This window comes from Erpetoichthys calabaricus, chromosome 10 (assembly GCF_900747795.2).
Source record: "Erpetoichthys calabaricus chromosome 10, fErpCal1.3, whole genome shotgun sequence".
Lineage (NCBI taxonomy): Eukaryota > Metazoa > Chordata > Cladistia > Polypteriformes > Polypteridae > Erpetoichthys > Erpetoichthys calabaricus.
This window is the reverse complement of record NC_041403.2, coordinates 72,525,743-72,544,195: the sequence shown is the minus strand read 5'-3', so window position 1 is coordinate 72,544,195 and position 18,453 is coordinate 72,525,743. Positions and strand designations below refer to the sequence as shown.

At 40.7% G+C, this 18,453-nt stretch overlaps 1 protein-coding gene across 1 annotated transcript in view; it reads left to right on the top strand.

Moving 5' to 3' along the window:
• Positions 1 to 8,923, top strand: part of gtf2b (general transcription factor IIB) — a 28,825-nt gene extending 19,902 nt beyond the window's left edge. Inside the window, exons 4-7 of the mRNA XM_028811408.2 lie at positions 1,061 to 1,207; positions 1,322 to 1,451; positions 8,059 to 8,340; positions 8,491 to 8,923. Of these exons, the coding sequence (XP_028667241.1) occupies positions 1,061 to 1,207; positions 1,322 to 1,451; positions 8,059 to 8,340; positions 8,491 to 8,624 (693 nt within the window). The 3' untranslated portion in view covers positions 8,625 to 8,923. The remainder of the gene's footprint in view (positions 1 to 1,060; positions 1,208 to 1,321; positions 1,452 to 8,058; positions 8,341 to 8,490) is intronic.
• Positions 8,924 to 18,453: the final 9,530 nt, after the last annotated feature.

The following is an 18,453-nucleotide window of genomic DNA, read 5'->3' as shown; positions in this document are numbered from 1 at the left end:
ACTTGAATATCATAGAAAATCTATGGGATGATTTGAAGCAGGCTGTCCATGCTCAGCAGTCATCAAATTTAACTGGAGAGATTTTGTATGGAAGAATGTTCAAAAATACCTCCATCCAGAATCCAGACACTCATCAAAGGCTATAGGAGGTGTCTAGAGGCTGTTATATTTGCAAGAGGAGGCTCAACTAAGTATTGATGTAATATCTCTGTTGGGGTGCCCAAATTTATGCATCTGTCTAATTTTGTTATGATGCATATTGCATATTTTCTGTTAATCCAATAAACTTAATGTCACTGCTGAAATACTACTGTTTCCATAAGGCATGTCCTATATTAAAAGGAAGTTGCTACTTTGAAAGCTCAGCCAATGATAAACGAAAATCCAAAGAATTAAGAGGGGTTCCCAAACTTTTTCATATAACGGTGTATATATAAATATAGAGAGATTTCAATTTTATTCTGTTCTCTTCAGACATTTATTTTAAAGGTATATGATTTTTTTTTATATAATCGCTGTTAAGCTAGAAGTGCAATATCCTTGGTGTAGCAATCTAGAATCCAACTGGTATTCTCTAAACTGGCTCTGGCCATATAAAGCTATGTGCTTGGAAATACAGTGTGTGCCTTATCAGGGACTGCACATTAACACACTGTGGTTGCTGACTTGTGAATAAGTAGATATACATGTGTTTAACTGAGCAACTGGTATTAAAACATGATTTATATGAAATCTTTTGAAAGACAACCTCCAGCCTGATTTCTAGAGTTGCATTTCAACGCAGCTTTTAGTGCTCTTCAATATTGTATTGTCATTCATTAATACTCTTCTTACAGATTTGTCATAAATTCCAAGGAATTGCTTATTTGGGTATTTATAATTTGGGTCACCCCTGCTGAGAGTAAATAGAATATCAATTAAAGTAGCTTTACACTTTAATTACTGAAAGATCTGAGAGCTGACAATGTCAGAAAGATACCTTTACTTACTGGTAGTGAAACTTGGAATTACAATATTTAAACATTACTTTAAATCATTGTTTGCTTTATCTCCTTTTAAGGGAACTGGTGCAGCAAGTTTTGATGAATTTGGCAATTCAAAGTATCAAAACCGAAGAACAATGAGCAGTTCAGACAGAGCAATGCTGAATGCATTTAAAGAAATCACAACCATGTCAGACAGAATAAACCTTCCCAGAAATATCATAGTAAGTATAATTAAGGTTTGTCAGTTTGTTTTCATAGATGTTTTTTTTTTTCATCCATGCTTTAGTTTTTAATATAATGAAATTTTCTTAAGTGTTGCTGTTTTATCTTGCCAGGATCGTACAAATAACTTGTTTAAGCAAGTGTATGAACAGAAGAGTCTAAAGGGAAGAAGTAATGATGCCATTGCTTCTGCTTGTCTTTATATTGCTTGTAGACAAGAAGGTGTTCCTCGAACGTTTAAAGGTATGAACAAATTATATTCCATTCTAAAGTATTTCTATTTTTCCTTTTCTGTGTTCACTTTACAGTTTGCTTTTGTTAGATGCTTTTAATCACTATTTCCTTTGATTAAATAGTTTAGAGCAGAGGCTTCACATTTTTATTTTTTTCATGATGAATACATTTGTAAAAGAAAAAAAATCTTTTAAAGACACCCTATTAAAAAGCACAGCATTCTTCTATTGCAATTAGAATTTGAATAGTATATTGATGGACCTCCTGTGTGTACTTTTCCATTTATATTGACTTCATCTATCTTTTTTGTAAGGTTAAACACACTAGTTTCTGAGACCAGCCTGTTGGTCATTGCTTATAAAGTTCTGGAATATGAGCCACCCTAAGATCAGAACAACTGAGCTGTAGACAGACATAAGTAAAGTGAGTGATTTAAAAAAAATAAATAAATAAATAAATTCAAAAGCACTGAAAATCCCAAGTACAGTTTAGTCCAATTAGTACAACACATAAACATAAACCCAGAAACTTTAATGAAAAGGCTGTCTTCAGATTGGTAGCTAAATAAGAGGGAAATGGTCAGAGAAGCAGTCAAAAGCCCAGGCATGGCTTTTAGGATTTGTATTTTGTCACAACCAAGATAAGCTGTACCTGTACACTGGTACTGTGAGTGCTGTGCAGAGTGGAGGCAGAACCTCTGTGTTTTTCCCAGTTGATTCTGGGGTTCGTCAGGGGTGTGTTCATGCTCCTACTCTGTTTAATGCTTGTATGGACTGGGTGTTGGGCAAGGTCGTGGGGTCCAACAGCTGTGGGGCATCGGTTGGTGAAGAAAGAATCATGGATCTTGACTTTGACTCCGCGAAGATCACAGCATTGTCAGCAATGGTGGCTCTGATCGGGCGCTCAAGAGAGTATCTGGGCTTGCGAGTGTCCTAGATAAAAACCCAAGATCCAGGCCTTTATTGATCTCTTGCGCACAGCCATCAGCAGTGTGTCTGTTTGAGGAGAGAGTGTCGACCTTGTCGAAAGGTTACTTACCTTGGCAGTGACATTCATGTCTCTGGTGAGTCTTCCTATGAAGTCAGTAGATGGATTGGGAGAGCATGGGGGGGGTCATGAAATCGCTGGAAAAGGGGTGTGGTGCTCCCGATATCTATGCAAAAAGGTGAAGGTCCAAGTCTTTAGAGTCCTGGTGCTTCCTGTCTTGCTGTATAGTTGCGAGACATGGATGCTATCCAGTGACATGAGATGAAGACTGGACTCCTTTGGTACTGGACCCGAGTGGCTGGAGCAGGCCAAGGGGTCGCACGTGTAACACCTGGCTGCAGCAGATAGAGGGTCATTTCTGGAGGCTGGGACTGGACCGTGTGTCTGCCTTTGGGGGTTGCAAACCGGGATCCAGAGTTGTTTCATCGTGTAGTGGGTGTGGCAACGCACTGTACCAGTGCATACTCCCCAACTTGACTCGCAGTTACTCTTCAAGTCATCTGACAGTTGCTCAGGTACTTCAGCAGTCATGACCTTAGGGTGGAGTGGTGAAATGAAATACTTGAAGCAAAACTCACAAGAACGTTTTTTGAAAGAATGGGGGACAGTTCATTGCTCATTTCTGGGTTAATACAGTATCTGCATTTCACATGTTTCCAAATCAGTTTAAAATACATTGCTATATGCATTCGATAAATTCCTGATGACAAGGTTATCCAGTTTCTTATACTAATAAGCACCTAGTCAACCACACATTTTTTTAATGAATCCCGTTATGTTTTCATACTCATCCGGATCTGATGGAGTCTCCAAACATTTTACCCATCTCATTTTACACAGTCAAAGCAGTCCTATAGGTTTTTCCTTTTTCTTTAGTTCTGTAATAAACTGCTTTTTTGCAGATCTTCATGTAAAACCATACAAGTTTATAATTTAACATAACGTAAACATTGATCTACTTGTTTTAACATACAAAAAGCATCTCTGTGCCGCTTATATGAAATATTGTCTTGCTTGTGCAGCCACTCCTTCTGTTATTGGCTTGACATGCTTGCATATAGTGTGTTCCCATCCATGAAGCCATTCAGATTGGAAAACAGCTGGTAGTCAAATAATGAAAGGAAAACCGGTGGTAGTCAAATGATCAAAGGTACAGTGTGCTTTGCATCTCTTTAAATCCAGTGTTTTGCAAGTCATCCTTTGCAGCCTGTGTGGGGGCATTATCATAAGATTTTTACAAACAAGTTTTTAAAGGATGCAAAATATCATAATTACGGTTATCAAAGACCCAGAAAATATCAAGCTTTGGAATGTGCTTTGTCCCAGTGCCACTGGCAGCCATGCACGCCCAAGCCATCACACTGCCTCCACCGTGTTTTACAGATGATAAAGTATGCTTTGGATAATGAGCTGTTCCACGCCTTCTCCATACTTTTTTCTTGCCATCATTCTGGTAGAAGTTGATCTTGGATTCATCCGTCCAAAGAATGTTTTTCCAGAACTGTGCTGGCTTTTTTTAGATGTTCTTTAGCAAAGTCCAATCTAGCCTTTCTATTCTTGAGGCTTATGAGTGGCTTCCACCTTGCAGCGCACCCTCTGTATTTACTTTCATGCAGTCTTCTCTTTATGTTAGACTTGGATATCGATACGCCTACCCCCTGGAGAGTGTTGTTCACTTGGTTGGCTGTTGTGAAGGGGTTTCTCTTCACCATGGAAATGATTCTGCGATTATCCACCACTGTTGTTTTCCGTGGACGTCCAGGTCTTTTTGCGTTGCTGACAAAATAAAGCACACTGGGAACTAACAATTAAACAATATAATGAAATTAAATAATATAAATAATACCACCCCAGTACCCCTCAGCGATATTACATTAAACACAAAAACACAACTCCACACAGCAAAGTCCATGGAGTACCACACTGCATGTTGTAAGGAAATGAAAAAACAGTCCTACCGGTAGACACTGTAAGGGTGAAGAATAATGGATGGTTCAGGAGCGCTCCTGTACTTGCGGGTAAGTCATGAATCCACAATCCGTCCTCGGCACACAGGTAGACAGACGATCCAGACCCCAACAATGAATACAGTCCAGGACACAGCGATTAAATATGGCTTAATTAACAGAAGGCAGTCCGACGGGTAAATGAAACACCAAATGCAACAACAAAAAACACTTTTTTCCTTTCGGACACCTGGCCTCCTTTTAAACCCCTTTGACCCCAACAGCCCTTGCAGGGACTGCTGGGAGATGCAGTTTTAACTCATGGTAGCACTGCTACATATCTATCTCAATCATTCATGCAGTGGTTCTTTGGTTTACCAAATGCAGGAGTTGTGCAGTATAGTTTTTGTTCTATTGCTGTATTCAGTTAAAACGATGTAAAATCTGATAATGTAGTAAATCTCTGGTAATTTACCCGTGTATGGATCCTAAAGTGGAAATGAGTTGTAACTTGGCCCAGTGGCAGGTTTAGAGGAGTTCATGTTTAAAATGTTTAGTTGTAGGTATAGTGGTTCAGTGCCAGAGTAATGAGTTAAATGAATTTTAACTTCTTACTGGTTATGTTGGTTAAGTTAAAACATTCTTTTCAATTTGGATGACCCAAAGTAAAATCTCAAATACACACTTTGTAGCGTCTATGATGTAGCTATTGACAGCGCCCTCTCTAGCTGAATAGTCCTGCCTAGTTCTCATGGCTGTTTAGTTTGCATTGATGCTTTCATGAAGAGAAGATGAACAATGGCGTGCAACCAGAGTACCAGATGTGTACAGTACTGAGACATTCCATCCAAATTAGTTAGTGAGGGTGCATGATATCCATTAGTGGTAGAAGGTCTTACTACAGCACTTGGAATGTGTGGCTCTTAATTGTATTACAGAAAGTAATTCATATTTTCATCTACTGTATATATAACCTCTGTATATAAACGGGTTCATTTTTTAAATGTCTTGCTATATAAAAGAACCACAAGTTACTAAAAATCATTCATAGATTAAGAATTGTGGAAGATCTATATTTTTTTCCATTATTGTGGTACTAGGGGGCTCCGCCCCCTGCTCGCTTCGCTCGCCAACCCCTGGTGTTGGGAATGACAAAGAGCGTGATGTATGAATGAGATATAGAATAGTGTGAAGGTGTAGATGATGCAAATAGAAAGCAAACAATAAAGTGTGTGGCACAGTGTAAAGGTTTATTGGAAAATTTCTTTGTACACGCCGTTTAAGTGTAAAAGGTAATTCCAGGTCAGAACTTGTAATGTCAATGAAGATGGTTATTGTTGTGATCAGAGTCAAGTTTGTCAGAGCTTAGAAAGAGTTGTCTCTCCAGGAAGTAATGGAATGACTTGGGTAGTTATGTTTTCCACATTAATATTTTTTGGACATAATATAGTACGTTGTGTTAAAAGGGGCATTTGGTCTAATGAGATTGCTGTTCCAAATCTGTCTGTAACTAAGTCGTCGCCGATAAAGGCTTGAGGAATTGTAATAATATGTGGGTGAAGTCCATCTGTATTGGTGAGTGTACCATCTCCCAGTTGTAATAAGCAATTGTTATGATCTGGTTCTGGACATCGTATCTTTTGTACTAACTGTATCTTTTGAAAGCAATGCCAATTGTCTGCGTATTTTAAGGTGCACTGAACAATAGCTGAGTGCATGGCATCTGGAAGAATAGCTAAGCACTGTCTAAAATCTCCTCCTAATAAAAGTACCTTTCCTCCAAAGCAAATATTATTATTCATAAACGTTTGTAGAAGTTTATGAATGGTGTTGAGTAAGTGAGTGGATGCCATTGTACATTCATCAATAATTAACATTTTTGCAAGACGGATGTTACGTGCAGTGCCACCGTTAATGTTCATGGTGGATACCGATTTGTAGGATCTAATGCAGTTGATAAAGATTTCACTTTCAGGTACATCGTTAGAAGCTTCTGTAGATATTCAGGATATGAATGTAAAGGAGGCAGTCTAATTTGACCCTTTTGACAACAACGTGTAAATGTATTACTTGTATTGCCAGTTGTTTCTTCAGGGAAGTGAACTGATTGCAAATGACATTCATTAATCCGAATGAATTTTCCTGGTGTATGTTTTGCTTGTGCCGTTTGAGAGGCGCGTTGTTGCATGTGTAGTATTTGGGACGTGTTGTTTTGGAGCTGTAATCGATTTGCCTGTGCTGTGTGAGAAGCCCGTTGTAGCCTTCCTTGCCGTTAACGTATGTCTGAGACGGGACGTGTTTCGTTTTGAATCCGTGCCTGTTGCGATGCAGCACTTTGATTGATAGATTGCGTCATGTGGATCTAGGATGTAGATTTGTGCATATTTGCGTCGTTGATTTGTTTCAGGGTGCACTGTTCCAATGCGATGCAGTATTTGTGCACATATGCGAAAGCAGTATGGGCCATTGCCTTTTGGTGGCCTGATATTTACTCCGGTAGATGCAAAAGCAAATGAACTATTGTAGGATCTAATGCAGTTCATAAAGTTTTTACTTTTAGGTACATCGTTAGTTAGAAGCTTTAGTTGAGCTTTGCGTTTTTGGAGCCGAGACATTTTTTCTTCTAGAAATATGGATAAGTAATAAGGAGTGTTGCAATCACTGTTAATATGGAGCCTTTTCTACGGTTGAACGGTTAATAGTGCCTTATTGTAATGAGATCCACCTATGCTGCATAGTGTGAATTGTGTTTGGTCCCGTTATCCGAGCGGTATCGTTTTGTACCTGTGATCGTGAATTCATGACTTGTTTGTTCTTGAGCGTGAGAAATATGGATAAGTACTAAGGAGGATCGTACTCACTGTTAATATGGAGCCTTTTCTGCGGTTGAACGGTTAATAGTGCCTCATTGTAATGAGATCTACCTATGCTGCATATTGTGAACGTGTTGAGATGACGTATGTTTAATACGGACGGTTCATTTAGAAATGGGGCTTTGTCTGTCATTTGTTATTTATGTTACTGTGGTCGTGGATCTGAATCGTCGTTTTTGTGTACGTTTTGTGTGCTATGGCCGTAGTCTGTCCCGTTTAGTGTCCAATGGGCTTTGTGTGGTGCTCGCGGCGGCTTTTTTTTTGTGTGCTTGTGGCTTGTTGAATCCTCCTCTTTGTGTGCGTCCCGTTTCGTGTGCAATGGGATTAAATCCTCCTCTTTGTGTGTGTCCCGTCCGTTGCTTGTGTGTGTGTGTGGGGGGGGGGGGGGGGTGTTTTGCTCGTGCGGTGCTGTGTGTGTCGCCTGCGTTTGACTCCTTTTTTCTGTGCTCACTCCTTTTTTCTGTGGTCTTGTCCGCCTCTCGCGGCGCCTCATTTCTTGGGGAGCCTGCGCAGTACGTCTTTTTGCGGCTACGGCCCATGGCCGGATGTCCCTGCGTCCATCCGGTTTAGCATTCTCGGTTAGTAATATGGATGTTCAGGATCCTTTGTACCCCCATTCACTCCCAATTTGTAAGGTGGCTGGGTTGAATTTCTGGAAGTATATACTGTAGTAAACTGTTTCATCATGAACAGACTTCTGAATTTCTGCAGTATTAGTGACAAGTGTACTAGTTTTATTTTCTGTTTTGGTTTGTGCATTACTAGTTAGTTTTAATTTCTCACTGCAAGTTTATTTTGTCATCTCTTTAGAAATTTGTGCAGTTTCCAGGATTTCAAAAAAAGAAATCGGCAGATGTTTCAAGTTGATCCTGAAGGCCTTGGAGACCAGTGTAGATTTAATTACAACTGGAGACTTCATGTCTCGATTCTGCTCAAACCTGGGGTTGCCCAAACAGGTTCAAATGGCTGCTACGTTCATTGCAAGAAAAGCTGTGGAGTTGGACCTTGTCCCTGGAAGGAGTCCTATTTCCGTGGCAGCCGCTGCTATTTACATGGCATCACAAGCGTCTTCAGAGAAGAAGACGCAGAAAGGCAAGTGTATCTGCATAACATCGTCAAAAAACTGAAAAACAGTAACTTATTTAGGATTTAAAGTGTCACATTTGTGTATTGTGAAAACAAGTCCCTGCAGCTGATTCGATGCCTGTGTTTTTTTTTTTGTTTGTTTGTTTTTTCCCCCAGAAATCGGTGATATTGCAGGAGTAGCGGATGTGACCATCAGACAGTCCTACAGGCTCATCTATCCTCGTGCTGCAGATCTCTTTCCACCCGATTTCAAATTTGACACACCTGTTGACAAACTACCACAGCTGTAAATGTAGTGTGGCCATGAGTTCAGCTTTGATACACTTTGAGCGTTTTTGGATAATGATGTGAACATTTAGAGAAATTGGAAAAATTACAGGACATTCCAAAGGTGATTAAGGACAATTTGTACTTGCTTATTATTTCATTTGTGTATATATATACTGTATATAGATGGTGCAAGGGGACGAAATTATGGATCTTGTTGCAAAAATTGATTTCATACTGTATTTCCACCTTTTGTAGGAAATAAGCAAGGTCTATTTTGTCAGATGTATGCAGTAAATTAAATAAAAATTTCTTTCTAAAACTGTTAGCCAATTTCACCTTTTATTCAGGGTCAGCACAGTAGTGCTGTTCCCTTGTGGCTCTAGCACAATGTGTTAATTGTACCATTTTCTGTGTGTGGTCTGATTGTCCTCACCATGCCACAATACCACCAAAAAACTGAGTGGTTTCCTCCCTGCCTCTGAGGGGTGTGCATGTGACCCAGTTGCGTACAGACCGCTAGCTGCCTTTTCCTGGATTGTTTCCTGCTTTGCACCAGATACTGATGGAGTAGGCTCCAGCCCCAAAAGCATAACTGAGAATTAGATGTATATCTGTGCTGCCGCTCATCTGTATGATGCATGCACATATTGATTTTATGGAGTTCACCAGCATAAGTACTGGTTTATGACCAGGCAACTTGTATTTTGCGTTCAGTGTTCTTAACCATTGCTTGACTCCTTCTTCTTTCTCTAATGTATAAGTAGGTACTTGTACACAACCAGCATTGGATAAGAATCTGTAAGGAGTGCCTTCATTTTGAGGAGGCTTGGTGTTATTTCCGTGTACTTGGAGCCATTTCCACTACCTAATGAAGCCTTATTTTAAGTTTATATCTGAAAAAAAACAGTTCAGGAACATCTCCCTATTATAGTCTGCCATTGTAAAATCAGATTTTTATTTCATTAATTTGAATTTTATTTGGTTATTAATAGCTTAATCTTACAATGTAATCTTGTATATTTGACTTCCAATATTAACAGATTCAGATTATCAGAGCAAATGTTTTAGTAAGTGTCAATGCATAATGAATGTGCTAAACGTAGAATATCCATTATTGTAATTAGGAAGCTCAATTCACTTGCTAAACAATGAAAAGGTAATGGCTGGTCAGTTTTAAACACCTCAGGTTTTTTTTTTTAGTTTTTATGGAAATGCACACAGTTTAATGTCTTAATGTTTCATGAAATCAAGGCATAGAACAAATGTCAAAGAAAATAAGTCAAGGAAACATAAAGCGTACAAAGCTTTATTCATGTTGTTGATTCAGAGTAGCCACCTTTTGCTCATATAACAACCAAACTGTGGTAACGCTTTTGATTCAGAATGTCAGTCACTCTGTGCAAGTCAACAACTTAGCCTCAAGCAAAAGAACCCCAGACCATCACACTTCCTCCTCCATGTTTGACAGTTGATGAAATGATGGTTCCTCAGTGTGTGATACCAACTCACTGGTGTAGACACCTTGCGTGATGAACTAACGATTTCAGTTTTTGATTCATCAATCAAAAAGACTTTCTTCCAGTCTGCAGTAGTCCATAGCCAGTATTTCAAGGCCCTATTTTGTCCTTTTAAGGAATAGGTTTCTTACTGCCACTTGCCCTGGCAAACCTGCAGCACAAATTTTCCCCTTCACAGTAGAAAGCTGTGCTTGAAGCTGTTGTGTTGTGAGGTGATGCAAAAAGCAGGTGACCCTCAGAAACCGGTGTTCTGATTGGGTTGTGACTTTGGGTCTGCCAGATGTCTACCTGTCAGTTTCTCCCAGTTTCTAATTGTCTTTGGATTGTGTAGTACACCATACTCGCTGACACTGAGATCTCTCTCTCTCTCTCTCTCTCTCTCTCTCTCTCTCTCTCTCTCTCTCTCTCTCTCTCTCCTCTAAATGAAAGGCCTACACTTCAAAGGGGTGGAATTGCTCAGTTCTCATTCAAATTATTTGTTATCACAGTAATTTACAACTTTCTACAATGTTATTTTGCCAAAGTAGTACTTTGGAGGATGTAGTAACAGTCTTTTCCATCTTTGCTTTAAGGCAGACAGACAGGGTTTTTAAGTAATCAATTTGAAGTTGTTTGCTTTAACTTGCAAGGCTTAATTTACTTTAATAATTCACTGAGTCCATGGCAAGCAAGACACACGCAAGACAGCCACGTCCACCAACTCAGAGCCCCGCCCACCAACAATTCACTAAACAGCCGACCATTGCGCAAAAGCATTTGCCAAGAATGTGTTCATTAATCAAGAAGATCACATACCGTCGTAGTTCCGACCATACACGATGCTGACTGGCGATCCAGCGGCGTTATTCCCATGACCCGCCGGGCAGCCAACTGGATAACCAAAGTCTTTGGGTTCCGGGGGGAGTATGGTTGCAAAGCTGAAACTGAAAGGAATTGACGGAAGGGCACCACCAGGTATGGAGCCTTTGGCTTAATTGGACTCAACACGGGAAACCTCACCTGGCCCGAACGTGGCTCACAGGTGCATGCGACTGAGGCGGTGTGTGGAAAATGAACAGTCAACGTGACTCACAAGTGCATGTGGACTGTACAGACGAAAGCAATTCAGGTGAGGAGTTGGGGGCGGACACATGAGCAGGCAGTGCGTACTGAACGAGGACTTAAGAAATCGGCAGACTAGAATGGCGGGGGTGGAATGGGCGTCAGACGATCGAACTTGCCTATCTAGAGGATGTAAATGTCCTAATACGGGTTCAGTAGGTGAACCTGCGGAAGGATCGTTACTGGTTGTGCCGACCCATCGTTGGACGGTTAGGACCCGAAACCTCTCGGGCCAGCTTCCCCACCCTTTCTCCAGAGTTCCATCTTTGCATTCACTTAGTCGTACCCTCAAACCCACCCCATTTAGACAACTGTTTCTTTCAGGAAGTGTTCACCCATCGTATTCGTAATTATGCGGCGTATGGTACGCCGCTAGTTTACTTTAATTGTTGTAGAACATCTGTAGGCCCATTTATGATGTTCTGACATTTCATTTTTTCCCCAACTTTTGTTAATCTAAACTTCAAAATTAAACCTTTGACAGTTTACTACTTTTCACCATTTTAGGTCATTCGTTGAATTTCCACTGATTAAATTTGAAGAAAAACTGAGGTGTTAGAAATTCTTTGCCCAGTAGTGTACATTATATCATAACTGCTTAACTGAGAGATACCCGGGCTTTACTGTGTTTACATAGCATTCCAAGCCCAAGAGACAGTGGAGCAGAATGGAAAGAATGATAAAGCAACAAATGGTTTAGGTAGGGCAGGTTGCATCCGTAATCTTCAAGGCCTGCAGTGAAGTAGTGACTGCAATTTGTGACTAATGAAGACCATGCAAGTGTCATTTTAAAGAAAGAAAATGATTTTATCATAAAGTACAGAGATGTCTTCTGGGAAGGAGATGAATTTCAATATAAGAAAGTTCATAAGTACATCTGTGTGACCATATAAAACTCTTGTCTTGTGGATGGGGCAGGTGTAGACTTGCTGCTTAAGAAATAACTCGCACTAATAAACAAAACCTTTGAATGTATTCATTGGAATAGAGGTAGTGGGTGTATGCCTCGGCTGGTTACTTTCTCATTTACCCATGAAGAGTTGAAAAGGTAAGTATTTGTTTTTCCTTTTTAATTCTTCAAAGATAAATGTATATTTTATTAGGGACTGGCCTGTAAATACTTTTGCAGGATCATGTCAGTTAAAAAGAAACATTTTGTTGGCTATTCTTGAAAACCTGGATGAATAGACGCTGATAATTCTCAGACACCACGTGTGTGTGTGTGTGATCATCTACAAGGAGTTGATGCTCGCATGAGTTTAGTTTGTTAAAGTTGGAGGAGAAACTATGGATACTGGATAGGAGTGCCCAACAAATGTCATTACTTTCAATGTATGTAATGCCAACAACCAGAAATCTATCTGTGTCGTCTTCCAGCAGTTGGCACCTCACAAACCTTTGTAGTAATGCATTTTATTACTACAAAGGTTTGGGAGGCGCCATCTGTTTGAGTGACAAATGCAATGCATGTTATTTTTACATGCATAACAAACATTCCAACAAATGGTGCACTGAAAATGTTAACTCTTAAGGCCTACTTAGATTTCACTACCACAAAAAAATGCACTATTACAGGTTTTACTCGCTAATCACAGCGCCTGAACAGCAGTATTTTGCATGTGGGTTAGCATGTGAAAGCAAGAATTGCACTGTTCTCTGTACACATGACGATAGTTAACGTGCATTCAGTGGCTGAGGTTACCAGCAGTGGTGCTTTGTGTTTTAGCAGCTGCTTTGTTGCCTATGCGGCTGTATGCGATGCTTCATTCAGGGCTGTTTGCTAGACTTCACTGCTACAGTGCGTGTGGACGATGGCGATTTCCCATCGGGATTAATAAAGTATCTATCTATCTATCTGTTCCTTTTGGATCTCCTGGTTTAGTTACTTTGTTACTCTTTGATGTTGCACATGATGATCCACTAATGCTACCACAAAGTACATCTGCTGCTGGGTGCTGATCTGTTAACTCTAGTACAGCAAGACGAGACTGTTCCTTTCACAGAAAATGTCTCTTTGCTTGTGCAACCTGAATTATTTAGGTAAAGTTGGACTTGGTGGATTATAATAGAGATTTTAAGAAACCTTGGGGACATGAATGGAGAAAACATTGAAAAATGAGAAGGAAATATAACAAGTGAGCTGAACAGATTTCACTTGAGTATTTACAGTATAGAAGAAGAAACAAGTGGAAAAGTGGAATGTCTCAAGCAGAAGTAAAGGCAAACCTGAGTTTATAGATTTGAAAGTAGAAAAGTCCGATGTGCTTCAAGCCCTCAGTACTCTGAAGATTAATAAAACCCCTGGACCTTTTGAATTGAAAGAAATGGAAGAACCCCTTATTGGGCATACAGTATTTCAGTAATCACTGCAGAAAGGAGAAATACCGGAGGACTGGAAAGTTGCAAATGTGACTCCTAGTCTTAATAATAATAATTCTTTGCATTTATATAGCGCTTTTCTCACTACTCAAAGCACTCAGCAATTGCAGGTTAAGGGCCTTGCGTAAGGGCCCAACAGAGCAGAGCCTCTTTTGGCATTTTACGGGATTTGAACCGGCAACCTTCTGATTGTCAGTGCAGATCCATTGGCTCAGAGCCAACACTCCGTCTTCAGGAAGGGAGATAAAATGGGAGGCTAGTAATTACACACCAGTAGGTGTTACTTCTGGGCCATGTAAAATCATGAAATTATAATAAGAAATACATTAGAAAATTACCTAAATGAAATATACTAAATAGCAGCCAGCATGGGATTATGAGAAGAAGGTCCTGCCAAACCAAGTTTTAGATTTGATTGAAGAAGCAACTGGAATAGTTGACAAAACAAATTATACGTGAAATTTACTTACAGAAAGTCTTTGATTCGGTCGTCTCGCACCAAACATTAATTGAGCTATGAGCTGTAGGCGTCAGGGGTATCTTATAAGACGGGATATCTAGTTGGTTAACTGGGAGGAGAGTACAGATAAGAGGCGAATGGTCATCAGTGCAGTCCCTCAGGGGTCTGTCCTTCAGCCATTACTTTTTCTGATTTATATTAATGACATTCATTCTAGTATAGTTAACTTGTCATATTTGCCATGACACTAAAATTGTATGGATGGCAGAAACTGAGGAGGCAGAAAAAAAAAAAAAAAAAAGGAAAACCTTCAGAACTGAGTGAACACTTAAAATGCAGTTTAATATGAAAAAAAATATTCAAAGTCCTATATGTGGACAAAAGGAACATCAATTATAAATACAAGATGGGAGCAACCACTGAAAAGGATTTAGGGGTTTATGTTGGCACAGCACTTTCATCAACTAGCAATGTGCAGCAGCAATTTAAAAAAGTAGCTAAAATGTTAGGTTATAACATAAAAACTTTTATGTTCAAGGGCCCTTATGCTCAAACTATACAATGCACGAGTAAAACCGCAGTTCTGGTCACCGCCGTACAAGAAAGACGTACAGCAGGGAAAATAAGTATTAAACGTGTCAGCGTTTTCTCAGTAAGTATATTTCTAATGGGGCCATTAACATGACATTTTCACCACATGTCGGTGACAACCCAAGTAATCCATACATACAAATTAAGTCCACAAAGTGAGTTGTGTAATAAAAGTGGAATGACACGGGGAACGAGTATTGAACACAAAGAAAAGGAGATGCAGAAAGGCCTGGAAAGCCAAGAAACAGCTGAAAGCAATCCTGGTAGCCCCCTCTCAGTGCAAATGCATATCTGCTGGTTTGTAGGCCATCAATTAGGACTAAAGCGGTTTCTTATTCTCAAGGTGACACACAAGAAGCATCTCATGATGGGTAAAAGGAAGGAGCTCTCTCAAGACTTTCACAGCCTTAGAGTTGCAAAACATCCTGATGGCATTGGTAACAGACGTATTTCTAAACTTCTGAATATTCCAGTGAGCACCATTGGGGCCATAATCCGGAAGTGGAAAGAACATCATTTCACCATAAACCCGCCACAATCAGGTGTGCAGATTCTCCGCTATTTTTTGTTCATTTATTACGATTATAGTTATTTATTGATTCCCTTCTTTAGCTGACTGCCTGCTCATATAAGGCGCATAAACGAACGCCATATAAGGTCATCCTTTTTCCTTGCTTCGCCAAGGAAGCAGCCTTTTTATTTAATCCACGGGTTCTCCGCGGTTTTATTGTTCGTTTATTACGATTGTTATAGTCCTCTTTGTATACCACATTGTTAGTTCAGCACTCCGGCTGTAATATGACCAAGTCGTGCAAGCTTACTGTTGAGAATGCAACGTATAGTTGTACAGGAGAAAAGCAATCTTGCCTCAAATCAATGGAAACCTTTTGTAGGTCTATGAACTTAATTTAAACTTTAGGTTTAGGTTTTATTCTTTTCCTACAATATCAATTGTGTAATGTGTTTTTTGAACAGGTTTGATTCATCGAAGTGATCACTCGTGCTGTGTTCAGTCCGTTCACGTGAGCCGCTGTCTTGTGTGATGTTGCGATGTCCACGGCTTTATTTCATGTTAGCTAAGACCCGGCACTTAAAAGTTTCTCGCTACAGCAATTTTAACTCCGTTACAAAGTGATCCAAAGTCTCATTTATACCTCGTGTCTTCTCATTAAACTTGTATGTCGCGAATATGGTATTGCAAATGGCAGCGGGAGCGTTTCTATAAACTTAATTTAAACTTACGGTTTACACCGTGCTTTGTTTCCGCAGTAGCTGCACTTATGAATATGCTTGTATGCGTCACTCGCTCGCTTCTTATTGTTTCGCTGCCTTCTCAATTGTGTAATGAATGTTTTCTTCAGCGCTCTTTGGGGCTCTTCCTTGTTTTCTACGTACTGCGTTCACAGTCAGTTCACGTGATTATGTGGGTGGCGTGATGATGCGATACGCAACTCCGCCTCCCACGGCCATGGAGGTGCACTCTATTACAGTATATGGACAAAAAAGAGTTTCCAGTTATGATCGTTACGCTTTGAATTTCGAAATGAAACCTGCCTAACTTTTGTAAGTAAGCTGTAAGGAATGAGCCTGCCAAATTTCAGCCTTCTACCTACACGGGAAGTTAGAGAATTAGTGGTGAGTGAGTGAGTGAGTGAGGGCTTTGCCTTTTATTAGTATAGATAACTCAATTTATGGACTTAATTTGTTTTGATTTCTTTGTATGTGTGGATTACTTGGGTTGTTACCAACATCTGGTGAACATTTCATGTCAACAATCCCAGTAGAAATCTATTTACTGAGAAACACGACACATTGAGTGTTTAATTTCTCTGCTGTAGCAGCACTTGAAGTTATGCATAGAAGAACAAGGAAGTGCAGCCCAAGACTTAAGGACGTGTCCTACTGTGACACACTTGGAGAATTAAACTTGTTTAGTGTCGAGCAGAGGAGAATTATGATGGGACCTAATCCAGGTGTTCAAAATCCACAAAGGCATTGATAAAGTAGATGCAGCAGAATTGTTACATATTGAGGGTGAATCTACATACTTGAGGACATCAGTAGAAATTAAGGGGAAGAGCATTTAAAACTGAAGCCAGGAAGCACTTCTTTATGCAAAGAGTTGTGGGCTGTGGAGCAAACTACCCAGACATGGAGTTGGAGTAGAGATCTTGACAACCTTTAATAAGAATCTGGATGAGATGTTGGGACAACTAAGCTATTAACTGAACAATTGGGCTTGATGGACTGAGTGGTCTCCTCTCGTTTGTCACATTTCTTATGGTGCAGGCCTAACTCTGCTCAAGGCCAGTTTCAACTGGTGTTCTTGAAGCTTTAGACGAGAGGGTCTCCTACAGAGAGACCCAGGAGTTACGACCTGACATTTTGGTTGGGGCTCGATGTGCTCAGTTGGTGCACAGATTGACCATCAATGTTGGCAGGCAATGTGCTGTACTGGTTAAGACTTTGGGGTTAAAACACTGAGGTTGAGGGTTCAAATCCTGCTACTGACACTGTGTGTCCATCAGCCCATCACCTCACCTGTACAATGGGTGGGGGTGGCAAGAAAAGTAACCAATTGTACCTCAGATGTTGAAAGTCCGCCTGAATAAAGGTAAATGTAAGGTTGGCTGGCCATCTCCTTGTTGACCAAGACAATTAAGTGGTCCCAGCCGAGGGGCAACGGTGTGTGGAGTGGGCCAGCAGGAGGGTCACTGCATTGGGACTGGTATGTCACACAGTTGTCATCTACGATTTACTCTGCTGTTCTGTTTTTACATTGACTGCAGTTACAGCACCTTGTAGATTTTTTCACTTTTTATTTACTGTAGCTGTCAGCCACTCAAATGCCCAATTCAACTGAGTCACATGCCAAGGGAGGCATGGGCACCCCAGCAGCTCTATGCCAGTGCCCAGCTGCAGCCACTATAGTAAGTTAAACCAAAACAAAAATGGAACACCTCTGGAAATGAAGACTGAACTAAGTAGCAGCAGCCAATTACATGTAAACGTGGTTTGAACAAACCAGTTACACCATTAATTACTTCAGCACCACCCAGCCATCCCTGTCAAGGGGTAAACTCCGAGCTATACCGGTGGATGAGCCGGTGGTGTCCTGGATAGTTGACTACCTGAGATAATAAGACCGTCGGTCACGGGGCGTGCAGTCTGTGAGAGTCGAGGACTGTGTGGGCACCACCAGGAACCGTCCAGACTCCTTTTCTCTTTTTACACCTCGGGCTACAAATATGACACCGGCACGTGGCACTTACTGAAATTCTCAGAGGAGTCTGCAGTTATGGGGTATAGTGATAAGGGGGAGGAGATGGTGGACAGACAACTGGTCACTGACTTTCACCCACTAAAGAGCGTCTGAGTCTGGTCACTAGTCAAGGAGTGGATGTACAGGGGATAGCTAGGGGTCCACATTAATGGCAGGTGGGACTGGTCTTGGAACCCAGAATAACAATAGAAGAAAGGGCAGAGCAGAAGGCATATTCCTTTAACGTGTGAAGTGACATCCTTTATAACTCTCTGATGGCCTGTACGGTTTCCTACCCTGTGGGGTGCTGGGCCAGTAACGTCACTTCAAGAGAAGCCCACCTAATGAACGTACTAATTAAAAGGGCGGCTTCACTTATGAGACACACTCTGGACCCCCTGGAGGTAGCAGTGAAGGAGGGAATTAAAACAAAACCGAGTGCCATTATGACCAATGCTGCACATCCTCTCTCTGACACACCAACACTGAGGACTATCAGCAGAAGTGTGTCAGCCAACGGCATGGGGGCTCCTTTATAG